This window comes from Ambystoma mexicanum, chromosome 4q, assembly GCF_040938575.1.
Source record: "Ambystoma mexicanum isolate Mex_15411 chromosome 4q, UKY_AmexF1_1, whole genome shotgun sequence".
NCBI lineage: Eukaryota > Metazoa > Chordata > Amphibia > Caudata > Ambystomatidae > Ambystoma > Ambystoma mexicanum.
In genome coordinates, this window is record NC_090928.1 from 1,105,552,136 (window position 1) to 1,105,572,941 (window position 20,806).

Genomic DNA, 20,806 nt, shown 5'->3' on the forward strand with positions numbered 1-20,806 from the left:
TGGGGGTGGTTCGGTTCTATTTTGGGGTCCTTTGCCCGCCGTATAGCTGAACACAGTACCTCACACTCCACTCGCCAGCCGCCGGCACTCGGGCAGGGTTTGGTGGTGGCGCGCGGCGTCCTCCGTTTATCCGCGGTCTGCAGTGACCATTTTGTGTACTCTGTGGCGCGGAAGCTTACTTTCTTGAAAACCTCGCTAAGTGGGTCTCCCGACACCGATTTTCACCGGGAGCAGGTAGGGATGTGCAGCAGAAGTTCCCACAACGAGTAGGCACTTTGGGTACTTTTAGTCTTGCAGGAAAAACAGGATTGTTTCAGGATCTGGCTGGCAGCCCGGGAGTGATGCAAGCTCACGTCCTCATCGCTCGGCTGCTGGCCACGCCCCTTTATCTGGTAATTTTTGATAATAAAATATGAATGCTACTTTATCAGAGTTTTGAGTAATGTTAAACATGGAATAAATAGCTAACAATTGAAGACTTACTACACACTTTTGTTAGTATAAGCAATGCATACAAATCAGGGGCATATACAGGGAAATTAAAGTAAGCAAGAAAGAAACAACATCACCACAAAATGTCAATAGTTTTAAAGTTAATTTTCATGTATACAAATTAATTGTGTGTTTGAGGCCTGCTTATTGCCCCATGTATGTGCACCATGAGCTCATACTAAACCCTAAAGAAAGTACCTTAAGAACATATGACAAGGTTAACGTCTAGATATATAGCACCTTTTCAATGTTATTATAATTCTGTCAGTGAACAAAAACACCTGGCCTAGATATATCAGTGAACAAAAACAAGTGGCCTAGATATGTGATGTCATGAATGATGTCATACATGGCATTTGTGATGTCATCTTTGATGTCCTGATGATATGAAACCAAACCTAATTTAGACATCTCTTAACATCTCACAGCCAAAACAATGACAAATGTAGATGACAGCTGTTAAGTGTTCATCAAACATAATGGTTGTCAAACATACAGCACACGTTTTAGAAAAAAGGCTAGTGTGCACGCTTGCTGGATGAATATGTCTTGGCCTAACCAAAGTCCAGGAAGTGGTGCTTTCCTGTTCTGGCAGATGAGCAAACCACAACGGCAGAGAGCTGCCTGTTTCAGTAGGTGCAAGCGTTGACTTCAGTGTTATATCTGATAAGGATTCAAGGACAGGAAATAGGCAGACATGAATAGAAGCGTGGGGCATGTCCACAAGGCTAAGAAGCAACAAGTGGCAGAACTGTCTCTTCGCAAAGCAAAGACCCATAAAGTACAGTGGGAACATTCACTGAACGGGTTCAAAGCTCTCACTGAGAGGTGCTAAAACACACTTAATGGAGTTGTACATAGGAAACCGAACTCAATGGGCACAGGTACAGGCTTAGCTCTAGGCCATATTCTTCCAAATAGCGGATATGATGCATGCGCACAGGCAGGGAAACCATGTTCCATCCTACATATAAGGCCTAAGAACAAGAGGAAGAAGGAGAAGTAGACTTGCCAGTCCATTGAGTCCTGTGGGGCTGGGGAAGAGTACAGAGCAAAGGAGTCCGGAGCAGCAGCAGCAGGAAAAAGATAGCCGGGCCCAGCTGAGCAGAACTCGCAAACCTCAGATGGCACTGTTTCATGTGAAGCAGGTTATGCTGTAAACGTGGGTGAAGGGTGTGGACTTGCTGAGTGCATTTAGACTGATGGTGTATAGTATAGTGTAGCATAGCTCCATAAGACACAAAGATTACACATGCTGTTAAACTAGAACCACTACTTGTTCTATTATTTATCTATTCAAACATGTTCTTTGCCCAAATGGCAATCTTGTTCATTGGTGTGTTGTTATGTTATATTATATCTGCTTTTGCTTTAGCTTGTGTAATGAGAATAAGAACCATCAGAAGGTAGGGTGTCATATTAAATACATTAAAAGCATAACTCCTGTGTCAAGTGTATAATTCAGAGTAATGTATCAGAGTGGTATCTCTTTGAGTCCAATAACTTTACAATTCCTAGCTATATATGTTTAATCATGTCAGTAAGCACACAAACCTAGGCGGTCCTGTCTTTTAGCACTGAGACACAGCCTAGGGTGAATGTGGATATGAAATGACTGATGATCAAGGGTCTATTTTCACAGCCTCCAATGAGGTGGAGATAAGAGGCTCATGGTCACGCCTAAATAACAGTCAATGAAGTCACTGGGTGTTAGTGCTAGGAATGCACGATGGTGGCGCAAGTCATTGTTGCTTAGCTTACCAAAACTGGCACATTTCTGGGGGGGTTTCGGTTTTAATAGGTTTTTATTTGTGCAACTTTACCATAACGTCGCTTTAACAATGTTTTTTCATGGAATATATATATATATATATATATGTATATATATATATATATATATAATATCAACGTTCAACAATATCAAAGTTCAAAAATATCACAATTCAGGCTGTGCTGTCTTCCAAACACAGGTCACTTCTACATGGTGCGAGAAGACAGACTGTTCCCATGCTCTGGGGTGCAGTGTCCTTTGTTGCACAGAGTACAGGCTAATTCCCGGACCTTGGGTTATAACGGGGCTCCACTGGGTCGAGCCCCTGACTTTACAGTTCTGGGTGAGGTGGGATACAAGGTCCCAGGTTTATAGACAGCAGCACTGGGGGTTCTACTTCAGGAGCATAAGGGGGCCTCACCTTCTTGGTATGGGCGGCATGAACCCAGGACTTTACACCTTGCAGCTTCAGAGCAGTGCCTGTGGTCAATAGGACAATAATTTAACCCTTCAACTTTGGTTGTAAGCTATTTTCACAGTCAAATTCCTTGAACTTCAATACGTATCTTTCCAGTATTGAATGTAGTGTTTGTTGGCCTAGCACAGGTTGTGCCTCACTGACATGGCGATAGATCTGTCTCATGACAGAAATAAGGTGTTTGAAATATGACAGAAGTGAATCATTAGTTAATGCCAAAGGCGACCTTTTTACAGGGGGAGGAACTGCAGCCATCAGAGGCATTGATCTTGCCATCAGGATCTCAAAAGGAGAGAGTCCAGCAAAGCGGCTGGGCACACCTATCATGTCTTTGAGGGCCAGGGCCAACACATCTTGCCACCTTAGTCCTGTCTGTGTGCATACTTTCGCCAGCTTGTTCTTGAGCTCCCCATTTTCCCTTTCCATTTTCCTTAAGCTTTGTGGTCTGCATGGTTAATGCAGCTTCAGGTCAATCCCCAGGGCCTCACCTGGTTGGAGAAATGTGGACCTTGGTCACTAGAAAGAACAGAAGCCACTGCCCACCTTAGTGAAATGTCCCTAAGTAATCCTCAGCCCACTGAGATAGTGTCATCACAGATACATGGGAAGGCCTCCACATATCCACTAAACATGTCAACGAGGACCGTAACATGCCGGTACTTACCTTCTGGTGGCAGTGTTATGAAATCCATTTGGATACCCTACTAGTGCCCAACAGGGGGCTGGTGGGCAGAGCCAGGAGCAACCTTCACTTACTTTGACTTACCAATGTTATGAAACTAGTAAATGTGACACTGCTGACCAAAGCGTTTGCTCTCACTCCCACCCCAAGGGTGAACCAGGTACTCCTTATATAGTTAGTGATGGCATTGCTACCCACATGTGTGTGTTGTGTGCCAGGTGAATCCCATATTCCTATGCATATGTTGGATCCGCTGGTTTCCTTTCCGAGCAACGCCACACTCCTGATTCATCCTGGGTGCACTCTAGCCTTCTAAGTTCTTCGAGCTCTTATGTCCCTAGGGTAGCCTGCATTGGTTGCAGCAATGTTGTCAGTTCTACTACAGGATATTGTACTGGAAAATTGGGAGTATGAGAGCCGTGTCTTGTGTCCCCTCAGGAGTGCTTTGGGCAGACTTTTTAGCTGTTCGATCTGCCAAGTTATTACCTGTTGCCTGTCAGGATGCTCTGGTGTGGTGTGCTTTACAGTGCAGGATTGAGGTCTTGTCAGGTAGGAGCAAAGCATCTAAAAGAGCAGTGACATGGGACACATTCCTAATTGGGGTCCCAGCTGAAGTGAGATTATCCCCTTTCTTGCCAGTTGATGGCAAAATCTAGGCACATGCATAGTGCATACCTACTGTCAGTCAAAATTTTAACCTGCTTCTCTGACATCAGTGTACAGGCTCTGGTGAGGGCCACAAGCTCTGCTACTTGAGCAGACCGGGGGGTGGTTGCTCTGCTTCTAGGACAGTGAATGTGTGGTTCACTTCATCCATGGACACAATCACATAACCCGATGTGAGAGCCCCATCAGACATTGTCCGCTGGACGGACACGTCCACAAATAGTGCAAGAGCCTCAAGGATTGGAGTATCAGACAGGTCAGGGCAGACTATAACCTGATGATTTACTACTTAGAGACAGTCATGTCCCACTAGGTACTCATAACACACTGGCACTAGGGAGGCTATTTTGAAATCACAATCCCTCTCTAGAGTGATTTTGTTACTGATGAAAAGTGCCTACCCACATCTCAGTTTACAGGCTGGAGAAAGATGTTGGGTCCTGCTATATGTCAAGAGAGCATGCACTGTGTGGGGTACCCTAACAAAAAGCAATAGTCTTACTCTTGAGAACCAAGGACACAGAACTCACAACACCATGCAAACAAGAGGTTAGGGCAGCAGCGACAGGGTCAAGCGGAGTGCTGTGGTAGGCCAGAGGACGCAATGCACCACAATGTTCTTGAAGCAGTACCCTAAGCCGCACCCACCTGTCAATCACTTTAAACTGTTGGTACCTTCCTGTTTTTCCACCCTTTTACCCTAGTTAAGCAGCCCTCCAGCGTCTTTTCCTTTGCAGTTGATGAGTAGGTGTAAGTAGATCTAGGTCATGTGGCCTAAGCCAGCCCACCTTCTTAGCCCTGCCTCTTCCTTTCTGCTCTTAATTCTTAGATAAAGGGTGTATCTAGCCTGAGCGTCTGAAGGGAATGGCAGACAAAGAAAAGGGTAATTCCTGTTTGGCCCTGTTCACACCGTGAGGACCCTAGTGCCCCAACACTGCTAGACAACAGGTAAGCATATTCCTCTAAGGCATGAACTCTACAATGCAGCAACCTCACCCACATCAGCCCCAGGCCCCACAGCACCCCCTCACCATCCACAAATGGAGGTTGGTGCTTGCCAACGTATGTTCAGCTATCACCCATGCAGCAGACGTTGCCAACCTCATCACTACACATAACCTTGATGCCATCTTCATCACTGAAACCTGACTGACACCCACATCAACTCACATCCTACAAAATCCTTGTCCCCGACGGCTACAGAATCCAACACAGAGACCGGTTGAACAAGACAGGCGGATGTCTCGCAATTAAACGAGACCTTGTGGCCCTGCTCCAGACATGATGTCAAAAACATTGACTTCTTTGAAGTCTTCTCCTGCACTTCCTGCTCTCCCCGACAGACACAGTCACCTTCAATCTCATCTGCAGACCACTCAAACCCAACACTGCCTTCATCTGAGACTGCACCGAGATGGTCACCAGCATGTCCCTCACGTAAGCCAACAACATCTTCCTAGGCGACTTCAACCTCTCAGGCAACAAGAGCACCAAATCGATGAAGGAAGCCCCCCTCAGCCCTCTGGACACCCTCAGCCTCACACAGCATATGAAAGTCCCAACATCCTTGACCTAATCATCACTGCACTGTCGTCCCTCCACTACAGCTCTCCACTCCTGTTTAACCGTGTTGACAACCTAGCCGTACTTTTCAACAACCTGCACACCCCCCCAGTCAAGCACTCCCAGCTGAAACCCATCAGACAAAATTTCAGGTACTTCAAGAACTTCCCATTGGAATCCCTCATGGAAGACCTTGCCAACCTTCACCTTATATGGTGCGAACACCCCCAATCAAACTGTGACTCTACCGGAAGCACTCAATGCCAGCTTCTCAGCCTCCATTGACTGACACGCATCTCTGATTCAATGCACCTGCAAGCCGAAACCGTTGGCTACCTGGTACATGCAAGAACTCAACATCAGCAAAAGAGTAATCAGGAAACAAGAAAAACCCTGGTGCCGCTCCAGGACTGCATCCAACCTGGTGCTCCTCAAGGAACTCCGAGCAACCCGCCGACAACTAATCAACTCAGCCAGGCCTCCTACTATCAGAACACCATAGCAGAATTTGACAACAAAAGCAGAGCCCTCCTCAAAGAGGTCAAGCACTGTATCAACTGGATACCCACCCCTGCCATACCACATTCCATCGAAAAATCCACTGCCATCAACAATTGCTTCCTCGACAAAATCAGCAAGATTTGTGAGCAAATAGACAGCAGCTCTTCATCCACAGACCACCTCACTTCCCTACTTGTGAAATCTCCATACCCTTGAAAACATTGAAGACACTCTCGACAAAGGACCTGGTAGAAACCCTGGCCAACCTCAAAGCCACATCGTATACAGACAACATCCTCCCAGCATCCATCCTCAAGACCCTCCCCTCAGAAGCTCTCCTTCCCTACCTGGAGATCGTCAACAGCTCCCTAACTTAACGCACCTTCCCATTGACCCTAACAACAGGACAAATCCTCCCTCTACCAAAAATAAACACTTTGAACCCAGACAACCTAGGTAACTATCGCCCCATCACCCAGAAGAAAATGGTAGCTGAACCACTGCAGCAACACATCAACACCAACAATCTTGGGAGGATGGCTAAGGGGCAGCGAGCTTGCCTTGGAAGCAAGATGACATGGAGCAACACAGGTTCGATCCCCCGGTCCACGCTTAGGAACCTCTGAGTATTAAGCGGTAATAAATAATTAATTATTATTATTATCATAATCTCCTCCAAACCTACCAATCAGGGTTCAGATAAAGATGCAGCATGGAGACAGCCGCCATACAGCTAGTCGATGATGCTCTCAACATTCTTTCTACTCGACCTCTCGGCTGCTTTCGATGCAGTAGACCACCAGGCAATTACAGACACCCTACATTGACGCATGGGAATCAGCAACCTTGTCTTACACTGGTTCAAGTCCTACCACGCCAACTGTAAGCAGTGTGTTCGGATGGACTCCTATAGGTCGCCAATGCCAGGAGCCCTTTTAGCAACACACAACATCCACATCCACCAATACACCAGCAACACACAGCTATACCTCAAGATTGACTCCATCAATGACATCCATAGGCTCAAAACCTGGCTCTCACTGATCCAGTCAACAGCTCAACACCTCCAAGACTGAATTCCTACTCCTCGCCAGCAACTCAGAACACCCAGACATACAGACCTGGCTATCAATAATGAACTCTGAGGGCTTCACACCCGAGCTCACCTCCTTGCCAAGTCCATCAGGAAACACCTCTCCTTCAAGATACATAAAGCTAAGCAAATTCAGACAGCTGGGTATCAGTTCTCCCTCCTGTGGAAAGTCAGGCCCTTTCTCCTTCCAGACAGCTTTAAATCCACCGTTCAAGCACTGGTCCTATCCCACCTGGATGTGGACAGTGCACTCATCGAAGGCATACCGTCATCATCCCTTGTGCTCCTGTGAAGTGTCCTACACGTGGGCACACACCTCATCAAGTGTCTAGGCAGATACAACCACATCACCCTGGCTCTCAACGACCTTCACTGGCTCCCACTGCACACACAAATCACCTTCAAGTCTTGCTGCATCATTTATAAGGCAGTCGCCCTCAAGTCACCCAGCTATCTTGAGGACAAACTCAGCATCTCCGGCAGATCGCGCACCACCAGAAGCCAGACTTGAAATCCACTGTTGCAAAAAGGAAAGGAACAGAAAACAAGCCTTGTCTGCCAGCGCCCCAAGACTATGGAACCTCCTCTCTGTAAGCATCAGACTCGTTCCCACATTCCTATAATTCAGGAAAGAACTGAAGACCCACCTCTTCAAGGAATCTCTCCTCAACACCTAGGGAATTGTCAGTACTCACCATGGCCTAGAGCGGAAGGTAGGTGGACTGGATACTGCTGCGTACGGTAACTAGAACCAGATTTGGCCCAAGTCTCCTAACTGAGGGGGATCTTTCCAGTGTTACGCCCCTCTATATTTTGGACATACACAAGAACAGAGGAGTAAATCTATTGAAAGAGCGGGGAGGTACAAACACAACCAGACGGGTGCCAGGCTGCAAAAAAGGAGCAGGTCTTAGAAATGAGTTACAGAATCAAGAATCACAGGAACACGTGGCAGGGGACCCAACCTTACTAGTCTATGCACCAGACGTCATCTATTTACGGATGATGAAAGTCAAACTTCCAACTTCAGTTCTCACCACTATGAAACACAAGAATAGGAGAATTTTGTAATTACCTATGACACCAAATAAAAAAAGGAAATCTTGATTAAACACGGGGTCTAACCTAGAGAGTCATAGAGGGTAGCAATCAGAGGGAAGGTGATGCTGAGGAGGAAGTCCTGAAATTCAAAGAAGCAACCGAAAATGAAAGGGAAGTGGGAGAAGGTTAGTAAGGAACTAGAAACCCGGGCGGCACGAGAGAGCACTAGCAACGGGATGGTGCACGAGGAAAACACTGCAAGGCATCCATAGTTATGTGCACTTAAGAGTGTTCTTGTGTAAGATTTCAAGCAGAGGGAAAAAAAGTACTGCGGCAGTAATGGGAAGTTCAAAAGCAATCAGTGGGACAGAAGGTTCTGGCTCAATATCGGGAGATCAGCAGACAAAACATAATTACAAGGCAGAGACAATCCATGGGAGGGGCGGGTTGGTTTAAAAACTGTGCTGTCAGCAAATAGAGCAAATTCAGAAGGGGGAGGCAGTCCGTAACGACGAAAATGCACAATCGGAAACCGGAATCTAGGGCAGAATTCTATGAAGGCACTAACTTAAATCAGAAGCATCTTGATTGGTGACTGAAGGTGCTTTATGGGAGCGAATTGGGCGGACCTTGCATTGCAGAGCGGCACGGCCGGTCATGTGACCATTCTGAACTGCAAACCGTGCTGCGCTTAATATGGACATGTTACTAATATTCCCATGCAATTTCTGGAAAGTGTCCTGTGAATAGACATGTTCTGTGAAGTTGTTTAACATTAGTTGTTTTGCTGTCACAAATTCAGCCTCAAGCAGTGATATTGTAGAGGTTAAATTGACACACATTTATGAGTTGTGCGCTGCAATGCCAAATCTTCAACTTGGTGTGGTCGTGCAGCCCACAAATCGTGCATCTATACCAATTTAAGCTCTATAATATCTTGTTGAATTGCCAGCAAATGCCTTTGACAATTGTTTGATTGGTTATGTGGCATTATCTGTAATCTCGGTCATATGGAGATAGCAATGATAATGTGTTTTGTAAATGGAGTGCATGTAAACTGATCATGCTCCAGTCGCATGGATATGTCCAAGCAACTCATTAATTTGGATGCAGCTGGAGCTGCCCATTTAATGGTATCATGAGCATGATTGAGCCTTTGTATGATGTTCATGGACTCACAATCGGACAACTGGTATATCATGAAACATCGTCTACGTATTGGGACCAAAATTAGATTCCAGATTGACATTCTTGGTACATCGAAATAATTTGAGTCTCTAATCATTGCAGGAAAATATGTGCAATGCTTGGTAAAAATTTGCTCCTATAAAGAAACCTGGCATGCGCAAGTGAAAAGCATTTTCATTTGTACATTAATTGTTGTTGAAAATGAAACCTAGCATAAGGAACTTTCAATATGTCTCCAAGACAACTGTCCTTGCTAAGGCTTCTCTTACTGCATCATTATATAACTTGTCCATTATGACACTAAGGGCCTCATTACGACCCAGGCGGTAAGTTACCGCCTGGGCCGTGACTTTACCACCATGGCGTAAACTACGTTTACGCCATGGTGGTTGGCGGACTTACCGCCCCATTCCGACCTAGGCGGGGCGGTAAATCCCCAATCCCCATTTACCCTTCCCCATTCCCATTTTTGCCCCATAGGGCATAATGGGAGTGGGGAAGGCGTTAATTACGCCACCGTAAATTACGGTGGCGTAATTAACTCCATGGTCCCTTAGCGCCATGGATTTTAACACCTGCTAAAAGCAGGTGTTAAAAGCACCATGGCGCTAGGGGACCTCGTACTCAGGCGGTAAGGGTCGGCGCTGTTAACGCTGCCGTTAACCCCTTACCGCCTGAGTTGTAATGAGGCCCTAAGTTACATATTATCGTTCCAATTTCTAAATCCCTAATAACATCTTTCTGAGCCTTCCTCTAATTGCCTCCTCACCCCTCTCTCAGCAACAATTACTTCAAGGGTGTACAGTGCCATTTCTAGTGCATACTCAAGCTTTGTACTAGAAATAAAATGGTCAGATGTGTTCCCCCCAAAACAATCTTTAGGGGTGTTGGCCTTTTGTACGGTCAACTTTTGAAAAATTAGATCTGTTCTGGAGAACCTTCCGGAACCCTCACGGAGAAGATCACACATGTGTGTTGCCAGGATTCTTGATGAATGAGTTTGCCATTGTTTTTGTTTCAGAACATTCGAACAGATATAGTCATGGATGTGGGAACCAGCTTGAATCCAGCCATCGACATAGGGCAGGTATGTAAGACGGAACATGTTCAGATTTGGTTGGCTCACACGTTCCATGCACAATGCACTTACTGATAGTTAATTTGTGTTTACTTAATGCCCTCTTCAATTCTTGCTACCAATGTTTTGCTATATGGCCTGTACAATGTTCTTTGCTCCTTAGCTTGCTTTGCGGTATAAAAATATGTAATAATGATAACTTTAATTAATTTTGGAAAACTATATGATATGCATTGTACGCTGTGACAAAGTAATATTGGGTGCCATACATTTTGGCCTTCGTCCTCTGAAGACCAGGGAAGACAGCTGTATGTGGAGAAATTGAATGGGGAAGTCCCCTGAGCCCCTTATTCCTCTCCCTATTGTTTTATATCTCCAGATGTAAATAGTCTTCAACATTTCCTGCGTCAGCACCCATTGTTTATTAAAAGCAAGCCCTTTTATTTATGCCATAACATCTGGCAATACCCTATGTAAAGAGATCTGTTTGGTAACTTTGGCAGTCAGTGCCGGCTCGCAGACATAGAACTGATTGATATGCTGCCTTGCAGCTGAGGTTCGGACCCGTTCACCTGATTCCCTAACCGCCATGTAGTCGAAGAAGAAACTCTGTGCTGTGCTGTGAAGCCACAAGGCCGGATCTTCCTTTCCGCCTGATCTTAAAATGGGGGCGGACAGCAAATAAAGTCCTAAAAACAAAGGGGGCGTGCCCGAAAGGAAATAAACCAAAAGCAAGACTACAGAAAAAATTATCAGAAGCTTTATTGAACAATCAAAATATTTAAGAGGGTTATAAAAGAGGGTTAAAAACGAGCTAATGGTTCAGAGGAAGTTGTCACAGACTATGGAAAGAAGGAGCAGGTGTTGGTAAGAAGAAGTAAGACCAAGACATTGATGACTATGAGCTCGATGTTGAGAAATTCCAAACCATACCATTTAAGCACGAAAAAGTCTTAATCAAAGCCTGCATAGGCAACACTAACACTTTGAATAGTTTGTTAAAATATTTTTGCCACTCCACAAACCCAGAATGTAAGTTGGGCAATATGTCATAGATATTTTTCCTAACTTTATTAGCAATAATATTATTTATTTTAATTATGTATTTATTTATTTGTATTTGTAAAGTGCACTAACAGCCCACAGGCATCGAGGCGCTGTTGCAGAAATTGTCTTGTTTGCACATATTTATCTTAGTTACGTAAGTATGCTTGGCTCATGGTTACAGTGAGGATGAACATGCGAAAGCATTGTTGCGCATGGAGCTCTTAATACAGGAAACATGATTTAGCTCTTGGTTACAGTGAGTGTGATATATTTCTAGTGTACAGAACAGCAATAGGCTGATATGACAAAACAGCCACATTGATGGGGTGAGGCCCTTAGGTGAACAGCAGGGTTTTGATTACTTTCCTAAAAGCAAGGTGCGATTCAACCTTTCTGGCTTGGGGAGGGAGGGCATTCCAGTGTGTTGCTGCCAGTACTGGAAAGCTGGATCCTCCTGCTCGCATTCTCTTAAATTTAGGAACATCGATCATGTTAGCATAGGCCATTCTGGTGGGTCTAGTGGGTACCTGCTTGACAACTCTTTGAGCTAGGTATAGGGGTGCGTGTTTGTTAACACACTTGTGTGTTAGAGCGAGGGCTTTAAAGACTATTCTCTCTTTAATGGGGAGCCAGTGAGCTTGCTTTCTGATCTCAGAAATGTGTTTCCTCTTGGAGATGCCAGTAGCTGTCCTAAGGATGTTATTCTGGACTGTCTGCAGTTTGGAGAGGTTTTTGTTGGAACTCCCTAGGAAGAGGGCATTACAGTAATCTAATCTAATCTGGATCTGATTATGGCTCTTGCAATGGTGAGACAGTTGGTCTTCGAGAGAAATGGTCTGGCAGCGTTGATTAGTTTGGAGTTATAGGCGGAGGTCGAGGCAATGGCATTGACCTGCCTATTCATAGAGAGGTCCGAGTCCAGGTAGACACCCAATGTCTTTACAGCTTGTGATACTGGGATTGACAATTGGTCAATTGTAAAGGAGCTGTATTGTTTGTCCATTTTGTTGAGTGTGGTCGGTGATCCTATTATCAGAAGCTCGGTTTTATCCCCATTGAGGCATAACCAGTTCTCGGCCATCCAAGTTTGGATATTGTAATAGATGGACTTGAGGGTGGCTGAATCGGCTTCATAGTCTCCTGTGAGTGGGATGAGGACCTGTGTGTCATCAGCATAGTGGGTATATGTGATGCCCAAGGTGTCCAGGATTTGGAACAGAGGCCTTGTAAACAGGTTATAGAGGTTGGGAGAAATGCAGGATCCCTGTGGGACTCCACATTTGATGAAGCTTGAGTGGACACAGGCGGAGTCAGAAAAGACTTTCATAACCCTTTCCTGAAGAAACGAGGTGATCCAAGCAATGGCTGTAGTGGAGAAGTTAGCGGCAGTGGACAGGTTGTGACAGAGGGTATTGTGATCCACTAAGTCAAATGCGGCTGATAAATCAAGGAGCAGAAGGAGAGCGTCTCTCAGATCATCCATTTGACTTTTTAGTTCTAGGAGAGTCTAGACCTAAAAGACTTCCATCACAAAATGGAGATTTACACCTATATCACAATATTTTGATAAACTGGTGCAATTTAAGACATATCATAAAAGGGTGCAGCACAAATACATTACAAAATTGTTGGATAAACATCAATTATGAAAAACAAAAATATATAAGTAACAGTTATATCTAAAATGTACAAAATCTTCTAAAAGCAGTAAAAGATTAGATGCTAGGAATCAGCATGTTCTATGCCCGCATTTAAAATAATTGTGAAAAACCAGATCTTTACAAATAACAATATGGCTTTGTTACCCAGTATCTGCTTATAGCAGCAACAAAATCAATGTACGTAGTGTATGGGAGTGAGGGGTCCTCAGGCCCCCTCGCGCCGTACACTCCTCAGTACGAGGCTTGGACCACGTGCCTTCGGTAGTGGGATTGCCCCTTGCCCTTATGTAAAGTTAACCACGGTTGACTGCTACATAGATGGGACTACTGAGCAGGACACGGGGCATCCATCTTTTGTGCCCCCTTTCGACTCCATCTTGGGTAAACAGGCCTCACTGCGATAGTACAGCAATGCTCAGCTCCGCTTCCACCGCAGCAGCCAAGGACAGAGACACACACACAAGGCGTGCAGGCAGCTGGCTGGCCCCCACCCTTGCACTCCCCCTGCGAAGGAAAGCTCTGCGCTCCCATTCTCAGGCTGAAGCCGGAGAAAGTTGCAACAACCAATATGATACAGTTTTCTTCCTCTGAGATCACTGGTAGCATGAGAACCAGCATGTGAACCAGGATGAGCTAAGCACTTTCTGCTCGTTCGTCCCCATAAACGTGCAAGCCACCCACCCCCATTAGAGCAATTTATTGCCATCTTGACCCTGCGCTCCCTGTAAGGCATTTCTTTCAAGTGCCAGACCCTCGCCTGTGCTGCGAAACCCACCCAACACACCCACTACTAACCTTAAGCATTTGACTACAATATATGTTTTTTTTCTCATACTAATAGGTTTGAAGTTTAGGAGATATGTGAACACAGCTTGATTCTTTTTACATGCACAATAAAGGTCAAGGCCTCTAATTAAAGCCACGAATGACCCAATTGTACTGACAATAATTATTATGTGTAACTTGGGTAGAAATATGAAAAGTAGCATAACATGTTTTAGATCATTTGTTATTTAGTGTTTTTCGAATGCAACATATTAGCTTAGGTAGTGACCATAGTGACTGGACCCTGACCTGCGTGGAGCACAAGATATTTGACGTCCGTCATCTCGTCAGCCACTCAGCCAACCAGAAGGAAGAGATGCCACCCACACCTACAGCACCACACCGCATGGCCAATCGGGTCCATTTAGCACTTTTTGTTAGAGTTACTTTAATTGATATATATACAAGTATGATGTAAATGTTTGGTGAGGGTTTTTTGGGTTATTTCCTAGCTGGAGAAATCAACCATCCTTTGAACTCTTGCAGCCGGGTCTCGGTGCCTTCTTCCCCCGAAAGGGGTTGGTTATTTTATTTTCTCTCACACGTAGTAAGCCGGGGAAAGGCACCTACAGTAGTCAGCAAAAATCTTAGACACCAGAATAAATCACTGAATCCTACAATATCCACCATTGATTTCAGGAGGATGTCAAGCTGAATAATTCATTAAAGTGCAGTTGCTAGAGCTCTACTTGCTCACATGCTTTTGCCTAATGCGCCAAGCATATATTGCACTTCATGCCCGACCGAGTCCAGCCTCTAAGCACAAAACCGGGATTTGAACCCATGCTGCTTGGCGTTATCTTGCTGCCAAGACAAGCACATGCTCATAGCATTGTCTTGCTTCCCAGGAAAGCTCATTACCCGTGAGCTGTCCTTGGAAGTGACAGTCTGAAGGGCTCCAGCAAATTAAGTTTGTAATGCAAGCGCTGCAAAGCACACATGTAAAGCAATGAAATACACCCTGGTGTTAATAGCCTCTGATTATCACGAGACGGCCAGCCAGCAGGTAGCTGAAACACTAAATGCCCACTGAAATTCTATTCATCATTTTTTGTCAACAAGGGGCTGATGTGGAGGAACCAGTGTTAAAAGACAACAAAGTGATAATCAGTGGGCATTTAGTGTTTCAGCACCCAGCTGCTTGGTCGTCGAGTGATAATCGGCAGCTATTAACACCCAGCTGCATTTGGCTCCATTATAATGTATGCACCACACGGGTGCCCCAGGCTGTTTTCTGCTCTAGCCAAAGTAGGGGAGGGGCAACCATCATGTTGCAATGGGACCCCTGCACTTCTTCAGGCGGGCCTGCACAAAAGCAACATGAACGTGTATAAAAATGTCAAATCTGTTGTCAGATTCAACAGAAGGGACAATAGAATAATGCTACTGGATACTGGACTGGGGGTTCACTCACGTTGGCAGGTTGGGTGCACCCAGTTGAGCACTGTGAGAAAGTGGACTCTGATGGAGGACTTGAGCTAACACTGTGCAGGGGTGGCGGGGCAAATCATTTCGATATCCACAGTTGAGGAACTTTCAAGACCACTAAATTCAGAGCCTGAAATCGCCTAAGTCCTGATTTGAATTTTCTTTTTTTTTATATATGTTTATAGTATACATGAGACCTTCCACAAAATGTAGAATACAAAAGAATATCAAATAGAATCATCCAAACAATAGACATTTCGATTGCATTTGATTCTTATATCATTCTTATCAGAAGTCCGATTTAGAGTGAGGTCAAATAGAATACACTTTTCAGACAGATCTGACTCCTGTGGGGTTGGATAGGCTGGTGGAACAGGTACTGGGAGGGGATCGCTGGAGCTGCATGTTTATCCTCAACAGAAAGCAATGGCAAAGGGATTCTGAAAAGATTGTTATTTCATCAATGGCAAAAGTCTTCTGCTCTAGTTTCTTCAGCACTGTTTGAAGGGCACATTGAAGCCTATCAGATAACTCTACACTCTTTCTTTTCTTCTCTCTAGATCGAAGGCGCATTTGTGCAAGGCCTGGGGCTGCTCACCCTGGAGGACCTGCGCTACTCCACCGAAGGCTCTTTGTACACTCGAGGGCCTGGGATGTACAAGATCCCGGCAGTTGGAGACATTGCGACAGAGTTTAACGTCTCACTGCTGCGCGACTGTCCCAACAGCAAAGCTATCTACTCCTCAAAGGTAAAGAACTGGGATCTGGAAATTATAGCTTGTGCACAGAGGTGGACTTGACCACAGAAGAAACATGGAGATCCCTCAAGTCGGTGCCTCTGTAATGCTGGTGTGCTAGGACAGAGTCAGTTTCATATTGGGCTAGGCCTGCTGGCCACAACGGCTCTGCATTTATTCTATAAGTAACAAATTCCTTTTACCTATGAAATAAAAGGTTCCATGTAATAGTGTCGCCTGGAAAAAGTCACCAGGTAGGTGACCTTTTTTTGCTTCCTCTTAAATACTCTACCCAAATATTCTAAGAGGGGTATCATTTTATATTATAAACTTCAAGCCTAGAATATTTGCGGAAAGTGTTTGATTTTTACTGAGGGTGCATTTTTGGGGAAATGTCGCCCTTGGAGACTTTATCACTGAACACCACATAAAATAGTAAATGGCATTTCGGTGTGCTTGATCCATAAGAATAACACAAATATTGAAACATACGATGACCTCTGCATTTCTGCCCACATTTTAGGTCTTTTTAGAGCCCTTTGTTGTTTCCATGCACTCTGTCCTCACCATGTGCGACTTCCTCCATCTGTGCTCCTTGCTACCCGATGAATTCCTTTCTCCAGTACGTCCCCCTTGTGCGTCGTCCTCACCCGCGTTCTTCTTCCCCCCCTGTGTGCGCCATTTCTCTGAGACCACTGCTTTCTGCTTTCCATTGGTGTGGTCCTTCCTCCCCTGTACTCAATGTCATGTTCTCTCGGCTACGCTATGTGTGACATGAGGCAGAGGAACAGGACGTGACACGAAGGAGGGAGGATCTAGATAGAAAAGGATAAACAGGAAAGGGGGAATTACTTGGGCAGATTGGCCATGCAAACAAAATTTAGAAACAAGGGATATAACGATAAAATATATAACATATGGGGTCATTCCAAGTTTGGTGGTATCCCGCTGGTAATTCCGGGGGGGATAACACCAAGCGGTATTACTGTTTCCCCCACCTGATATCCCGGTGTTACCGGGATATTACAAGTGGTGGAAATACCAGTAATTCTATATTCCATGGAGTCACATGGGCCACAATGGGGGGAATTGCTGGTATTTCCGGCACCGGCAATACCAGTGCTGGAAATACCGGCTCTTTATTGGCAGTGGCGGCCTGAGTTACCTCCAGCTCTTGGCTTGCGGTAAGGCATGTAGCCCCCACCAGCAAACATGTAGTCTATCTGTCCAGAAAAGTGCTGGTAAACGTTATTAGCAGCACTTATTAACTAGACCGGCAAACTGATAATGAGGCCCTATTGTTTCAATTCCTAGCTATAGACCACAATACAGTGGCCTCTGCTTTTCTACTGTCGATGTTTGCAGTATCTATGAAGAGGTGTTACCTTGTGTCTGCCCTGAGTATCAGAAGTCTGCACGTGGGATGCTCATTTTAACTACTATTAGGCAAAGGCGTATACTTTTTGCAGACCTCCAGGCCAAACATGGTATTTGCATGACATTTCTACACAGACTGAAGAAACATTTTTTTTTATTAAGTGTAATCCCGGTTTCTAAAAAATCTTATACACTCATCAAGACACCCAATCAAATGATTCAATTGTATATAAAAAGGAAGAAAAATACAACATGCTGTTTTCTTTCAGTTTAATCAATCTAAGACTACTTTTAACCTATTATCTCTAGATATAAAGAAATCTATAATTTTAGTCTTGATTGAATAAAAAGCCAAATTTGCACTACCGAGAGAGTGAGGCGAATTTGTCTCCCATACATACAACAAGACTGAAAAATCCTAGTCACCAAACAATTCTTCTTTTACAAACCTCCTAAATAATTTAATTTCTTCCTCATTTTGGTAATCGCTGTGAGCAATAGGACTAAAACATTCAATGTCTCCAGAGCAATTGGATCTTTACAGATTCTACATGTCTGATTAATTCTTGGCAGTTTTAATCTAGGCTCAAGCACCTGTAGGGTTCCTAATGAATTAATTCTGAATTTAATAGAGGCATACAAGTTGTCTTTTGGGAAAAGGCTTAATATCATTTTGTATAATTTCATAACACAGGATATCTCTATTAAATTCCTGTGATCTATGTTTTGTCTCGATTAATCAGACATTATTAAACCAATCCCAGATTTTTGCTTTGACATTTTATCATTTTACGTTACCCTCCCACGATGTCACCTCATCATATACAAATCCAATCTTGCCCAAAAAATACTTTGCAAGTTAGAAGTAATTTTGTAAACTGGGTTGGATTGTTCCGATTCACTGCTGATCTTAGTACCCATTATATGTCACCTACTGCTGCATGCATTATTTTCAAAAAAGTACAAACCCCTTCTTATTTTTACCATACTGCTTAATGAGACCAATCTCAACTCCAATCGAATGGATGACTTTGATGTATTTCTTGGCAACACATGTACTTCAAAATGTACCCTCTATTTTCACAGGCGTTTGTCAATATTTCATGATCATGTGGGGGATTGTCTGAATTTCTGCTTATATGGTGTCAACAGAGGAATTCAAGAAATCCCCCCATTTGAAGGTTCAATCGTCAATATGTTGCTGCTAGTATTAATGTTTTTGTTGGCCTTTTTTCATTAACTTGTTATTTGAGGCACTATTAAACAACTCTAGACCCAAATACTTCAATTCTTTTTAGCGTTTTCGACTTGGAATCATTTATATATGATATTCAAGGATAATAAGTTGGTCGTTGCCTTCTTTTGCTCTTTCTTGTATCGTTGACTTTCTGGCTCACTCACACTGGCTCACTCACACTCACTTTCTCGTATATTGACTCTATTCCTATCTCTCTATCTCTTGCTCTCTCTTTCTCTCTCTTGTATTGACTCTCTGGCTACTCACACTCTATCTCGTATTGACTCTCTCTCTGTCTCTCCCTCTCTCTTTCTCTCTCTCTCTCTCTCTCTCTCGTATTGACTCTCTGGCTCACTCACACTCTCGCTCCCTCTCTAATTTACTTCATTTTGGTCTCTTCAAGTCCAGCCTACAGGGTCCCAGGTGGATGACAGATTTTGATGTATTTCTCATTGCCATGGGTCAAGATGAGAAGAGGAAAAGGGGTCTTCCGTTACTTCATTTTTGCACTCTGGCAAGATGGGCAGACATGTTTGATCGTTTAGAAGGTCGTCTGGTGGAGTATTTCTTACTGAAAAAATGTGAACTTTGAAATGCAGATTTTTCACTCCATTACACAAAACAAAAGGAAAACAGTAGCCAGTTTTATGATGGGCCTAAAATCACAGACGAAGCACTGTGATTTTAACAAACACTCCTGTAAAGAGGCCGTGAAGGCGAAAGTGATTGCTTGTTATAAAGAGTCAACTTTCTGAAAAAGTTTCTTCATAATTCTATACTCCTTGATAGCTGGATATTCGCAGCCCAGTCACATACAAGCAATTTTCTGAAAAATCTGTCTGTAAAATTTCAGAAACTCTAAAGCAGCACACAACCGTGCCAAAGGATACCGCAAGTGTGGCCAAAGCTACTCCTAAGAAGGTGTATGTCCATAAAATGGTCAGACATTTTGGTCCTGTGGCAAGGACAACCATTTTCACGTGGTGTGCAATGCATCAAAGAATCGCTGCTGGTACAAGTGAAGCGGTGAATGCAAACAGCTGCATTTTGCATTGGGCAGCGAAGGAAAGAGAGATATTAAATGGGTGGATATGGTTGTTATGCTGCAATTCTTTGCTCCAGCCCATTTTCAGGCAGCCACAAAATGGGTATAGAGCGGTAATAAGATACCTGTTGTGCTAACCTCCTCCAAAACAAATGGATAAGCACAACAATGGGACCGGTCGCTATGATTGGTCGGGATTGCAGAGAGACATGAACAAAACAGGCTGTGACTAAGAATTCAATAGTCACTAGTTGTCGGTCATCAGAAATATATACATTTATTTCTCGGTCAATTTAATCATTGTAAAAAGTTAATATCAATAAATATAAATATAACCCACTTTGGCAACTATGGATCCTGTTAGGCATTAAAATGGACACTACAGTGGTGACAAGAGACACTTATACAAAAGAACACGCAGTAAAGACATTTATCATGCTCAAAATTGATTTAAAGAGCATAAAACACATAACATTACAATTGCACATACTTGATTACTGCAAAACATTCTCATAAAGTCAAGAATTGCAGAACAAAGAGCCAAAATCAATAAAGCTCATAATTAACCCTAGATGTTTCTTTCCCATCTTTACATCATTGTGTATTATTCAGGGGAGATTCTTCAGGGGTTTTGTTATATTGTTCTAAGTAGTTGAGTCTATGCCATTCAATCTGCATGATTCATACTGTTCGGTTCCAATATATTTTCTCAATGGTAAATACTGGTAATGAGGGCACAGGGGTATCAATCCACCATCCCCGGTTTACTATGGGAATTTTCAAATTTGTAAGTCCTCTTAGTGGCGACGGAGTAATTAGTTTGAGCATCAAACGGTCAGGAGCATGGTCTATTAATTGTCACTCACTCTCCAACTGGGGACCTAGGTCATATAGGG

At 44.0% G+C, this 20,806-nt stretch overlaps 1 protein-coding gene across 2 annotated transcripts in view; it reads left to right on the plus strand.

Moving 5' to 3' along the window:
- LOC138468214 (xanthine dehydrogenase/oxidase-like) overlaps positions 1-20,806 on the plus strand; it is a 1,072,878-nt gene that overhangs the window by 1,025,744 nt on the left and 26,328 nt on the right. For both annotated transcript variants that reach the window (XM_069608673.1, XM_069608674.1), the window contains exons 33-34: positions 10,497-10,562; positions 16,075-16,263. In XM_069608673.1, coding sequence (XP_069464774.1) covers positions 10,497-10,562; positions 16,075-16,263 — 255 coding nt within the window. The remainder of the gene's footprint in view (positions 1-10,496; positions 10,563-16,074; positions 16,264-20,806) is intronic.